At 37.0% G+C, this 4,790-nt stretch overlaps 1 protein-coding gene across 1 annotated transcript; it reads left to right on the forward strand.

Annotated features, from left to right (window-relative positions):
- The first annotated feature begins 2,750 nt into the window (after positions 1–2,750).
- On the forward strand, positions 2,751–4,515 carry LOC145164080 (uncharacterized). Its single transcript, XM_079082803.1, has 4 exons — positions 2,751–3,251; positions 3,331–3,813; positions 3,881–4,246; positions 4,336–4,515. Exons 1-4 carry the CDS (start codon positions 2,751–2,753, stop codon positions 4,513–4,515), a joined length of 1,530 nt encoding a protein of 509 aa, XP_078938929.1.
- The last annotated feature ends 275 nt before the right edge of the window (positions 4,516–4,790 follow it).

Raw genomic sequence — 4,790 nt, forward strand, 5'->3', positions numbered from 1 at the left:
AGAAACGATCGTTTTAGGAAACGAATTGCTGCCCGATTTTCATTAAATCAGGTGAGTGTATAGTTGAGGTGACTGTTGAATTGATGTTTTGTACAAGTTTTAAACTGTATATGTATTTTTATCTACAAATATGTTGGGTAAAACATGGGTAGATGAATTAGATGATGTGTGATGAAATAAAAGTGATGAGAGGTACTGATGTTTAAGATGATCTAGTCATCTAGTAGAGTATAGACAACGGCCACAGACTATTTTAGATAGTCCAGTGGAACGTTAGCATACTTGTAATCAGTAATTATGTTTGAACTATATGTTCATAAGGTGTTCTCGAACTATATGTTCATTAGGTGTTTTTGAACTATGTGTTCATCCGATAGTTCTTCTTTTTGACACTATTATGTGTCGAGGTACGGGAACGTACGAGAGTACTTTATTAGTATTTTCCCTATACTCTTATTTTGAAGAGCTTTGGAGTCTTTGTTTCTTCTATGAAGTGATCGGACGAGCTTCATGAGTCAGCGTTTCCGATGCCGGATAGGACACGTCTGGAGGTTATATACCTCACGATATTCAGACTACAGGCTATGCATTAGTCGGTGTTTCCATTTTCGATGTCGGATAGGAGTGAGTCTGGGGGTTCAGACCACAGCCTAGGCATTAGTCAGCATTTCCAATGCTGGATAGGGGTGAGTCTGGGGGTTCAGACCACAGCCTAGGCATTAGTCAGCGTTTCCATTGCCGGATAGGGTGCGTCTGGGGGTTATATACCTCACGATATTCATACCACAGCCTAGGCAAAGTTCGATGCTGGATAGGGTGCGTCTCGGGGCTACATACCTCACGATATTCAGACCACAGCCTAGGCATTGATAACTACCCCTGACTTAATTGTCTTGTGGTTCTTTCTTTTACGAACAATGGTTTGTGGTTAAACTTATTTCATTCATTCGATATCTTTATCGATCCTTGTTTACTGCTAGGGGATTTCTGAAGCAGTTTCGTTAGTTGGTTGTTCATATCAATCCTTTAGGCTAGATCTAGTAAGATCATTGTATAGGATCAGTATGTGGGGATCGACGTTGTTAGTGCTTGTAGTATAAGCCTTAGGCAACGATGGACTTCGTGCCTATTCCTTAGGATGAATCCTTAGGAATGAGTGATAGTTGATTCTTAGGGTAAATCCTTAAAAAATAAATAAGACAATGGGGATTGGGTAATTGGGTTGATTGTTTGATGTTTAAGCATAATAAATTGTTTATTGTGGGTTGAAAACCCTATATGCTCACCAAGCTCCCAAGCCTGACCCACTCAGTTTAATTGTATCACACGTATCGATACGAAGTTGCTTTACACTGAGAGATTAAAAGAGAAGTAGATCACTAGTGTAAATGAATGTAAGTTTTGTGTATGCTTATGTTTTTGTATTCACAATGACATCCCAATGGTTTAAATGAATAAAATACATTTCTTCGGAAATGATTTGATAACATATTTATTATGTTTTTCTGGGAAAAATTCCGCAACACTTTTAATCAAATGATTACTCTGAAATTATTTCAAAAGCATAAATTAACCCGGTCTTTTCTGGCCGTGAATTTGGGGATGTCACATAATAAGGCCATTTTCTAAAAAGTGAAGGGGTCACCCGGTAACCCCAATCCCAATCAGCAACTTATATTTGACATGTCATTTAAAAAAAGCCACCTCATATGTCCAACTCACATGCCACGTATACGTGTATCGATAAATGAGACCAACCCTTCCTCTGCAAGAAATAATGTTGTTTACTCGGTTTCATCTACCCCCTTCTTCTCTTTTCTTCTACTGTTCATCGAAAAAAAGTATCTTGGATTCTTGCTATGGCCGTCTACATGAAGATCGATCTTCATTTTGCTTGTTTGTTTACGAGGTATCCAGTGATTAGTTAATCAGATGGAGTGGAGCAAAGGTTTGAGGATGTATATTTTGCTGGAATGGACAAAAACGAATTTCTATTGTTCATTCAAAGATTCGCAAATGAGACATGCGTTGATGTGTACTTTTGCATGCCCGATATTGAGTTCCCTGAAGGATTGAGGATAATATCAACTGAGAAAGACTACCAAGAGTTGATCGAAGTAGGGTATGATTCTGGTTGTGTAATTTCTGTGTACATGGATCATGTTGGTGTTAATGTTCATCAACAGATTGTTGATGAGACAGAAGGAGGCATTGACCTAGATGAAGTGAAAGTGCAAGGTCATTTGGACGATAACATTGAAGATGGAGATTGCATTCCAATGAACAAGACCTTGAATGATGCATTTTTGAACAAGCTCTGCCCTAATGAGCAGCCAACTCCAGACAGTCCACCTCATGAGGATCCATATGATCATATGGATGAAAACGAGCCAATTCATGAGGAGGTAACAAATTTTAATGAAAATGTTCATTGGAAAAAGCAAAAACCTGTGTTAGGAATGAGATTTGAAGGTCCTAAATAGTTAAACATATGTTGTGTAATTATGTTGTTGCTAAAGGGTATCAATTGTGCTACAAAAAAAAATGATAGTAGGAGGCTATTAGTTAAATGTTGTTCAGGGCAATGCAAGTTTAGATTGTAGGCTTCATGGATGAGTGAAGAAAAATCTTTCCAGATTAAGTCTCTTATAGATGAGCATAATTGTGCAAGAAATTTTAAAATGGGGTCAATTGTAAACTATGCATGGATTGGTAGCCATTTCACAACACAATTCTTACAAAAACAAAAAATGAGTGTTAGGCTACTCAAAGAAGAAGTAAAACAAAAATTTGGAATTGATGTGAGTATGGGACAGTGTAAAAGAGCAAAGAAATATGCAATTGAACTAATTGAAGGCACACTTGTTGAGCATTATGCCAAGCTTTGGTCATATGGTGAAGAGATAAGAAGATCCAATCTAGGATCAACTGTTAAAATGGATGTCAACAGTATGCCTGATGGGAAGACATATTTTAGTAAGTTTTATATATGTTTTGAGGGGTTGAAACAAGGTTGGAAAAGCAGTTGTAGAAGAGTAATAAACCTGGATGCTTGTTTCTTAAAGGGATTATGTAGTGGAGAGTTGATATGTGCCGTAGGAAGAGATGCTAACAATCATATTTTCCCAATAGCATGGGCAGTTGTGTCTGTGGAAAACAAAGAAAATTGGAAATGGTTTTTGGAGAATCTTAAAGATGATCTAGAAATGGAAATTGGCTTTGGTATAACCCTGATGGCAGATCAACATAAGGTATATTACTTACTATACAAGTTAATGTTTTTTGTTAATGAATTTCTATTTTCTTAACAGATTAATTTAAATTATGTAGGGGCTATTGGAGGCTATGAAGGAAGTAATGCCTACTGTTGAACACAGACAGTGTGCAAGGCATATTGTTGCAAACTTTAGGAAAAGATTCAGTGGTGTGCATTATGAGAGGATGTTTTGGAAGGCATGGAAGGCATCAACTGAGCCTTTATTCAATGCATCCATGAAGGAAATACAACTACTTAATCCTATAGCATTTGATTACCTTATGGAAAAGAACCCAAAGTCATGGTGTAGTGCTTTCTTTCACGAGGGGAGGATGTGTGATGCAGTTGAAAATGGATTATCTGAAAGCTTTAACAATGTCATTAGAGATGCAAGAAAAAAACCAATAATCACAATGTTAGAAGAAATTAGGTTGTATGTTATGGAGAGGCAATTCAATCTGACCATCAAAGGTTGTTCATGGCCTGATTATAAACCATGTCCAGCTATTACAATCCTACTGAATCAGTTGAAAAGAGCTCAAAGGTATTACCTTTATGTTTGAATTTTAATTAATTAATTACACTATATACTAACTTGTATACAATTGAAACAGGTATTAGCAGGTTTTACCAACTGGTTTAAACCAGTTTGAAACAAGAAATTTGCCAGAGTCTTATGTTGTGGATATAGATAAGAAGACTTGTTCGTGTAGAGTGTGGCAACTAAATGGGTATGGATGTGTGCATTCAGTTGCAAAAATCTCATACCATAACAATGATGTTGGTAATTATGTGGATGTAATGTACTATGGAGCAATTTATAAGAACACCTACAAGTATCCAATGTGTGGGATGAAATGTAGAAACATGTGGCCACCTACTGAATTCATTGCACCTTTGCCACCATTGAAGAGAAAAGTGTCAGGCAGACCAAAAGTTAATAGAAGAAAGGATGCAAGTGAAAGGGGTGCAAGACATACTGTGTCAAAGGTTGGGAAAAAATTATGTGTAGTGTATGCAAGCAAACAGGACATAACAAGGTTACATGTTCTTAAGCTGAAAAACCAACAAAACTCAAGGTAAAGAAAAGGAAGAGAGTAGATGTTAATGTTGGGGAAAGAAGCAGTGGTAAGAAGGTCAAGGCTGTTACTGATGAGCAAGGAAGTAAGGGTAATAAGGGCAGTAATGGTAATGTTGGGCAAGGGAGCAGTGGTAAGAAGGAAGTGGATGGTAAAGATGAGAAAGGATGTAGGGGTTAAGAAGGTAATTATCAAGAAAAGAAAGAAGTATGAAAGAATAATCAAGAAAAAACTTGCTACACGGGTTGAGGGCAAAAATAGGGAAGGCAACACTATTGACAAGCCAATGGAACTTGAATAGGTATTAAATTTCAATGCCAGTTTCGGATTAAGTGTGGATGTTTGGTGTTATGTACTTCTTATTTAGGATCCAAGAGAACGTCTCGGATTAAGTGTGAATGTTTGATGTTATGTATTCAATGTTGTTATGTATTTGAATGTGGTTATCATTGGTG

This window comes from Lactuca virosa, chromosome 3 (genome assembly GCF_052849685.1).
Source record: "Lactuca virosa cultivar CGN04683 chromosome 3, Lactuca_virosa_CGN04683_v6, whole genome shotgun sequence".
In the NCBI taxonomy this organism is placed as follows: domain Eukaryota; kingdom Viridiplantae; phylum Streptophyta; class Magnoliopsida; order Asterales; family Asteraceae; genus Lactuca; species Lactuca virosa.

Coding starts and splice junctions, on each gene's coding strand:
- LOC145164080 (XM_079082803.1), top strand. CDS start 2,751: ATGAGTGTTAGGCTACTCAAAGAAGAAGTAAAACAAAAATTTGGAATT. Junction 3,252..3,330: donor TGATGGCAGATCAACATAAG/GTATATTACTTA, acceptor TAAATTATGTAG/GGGCTATTGGAGGCTATGAA. Junction 4,247..4,335: donor CAAGACATACTGTGTCAAAG/GTTGGGAAAAAA, acceptor ACAAAACTCAAG/GTAAAGAAAAGGAAGAGAGT.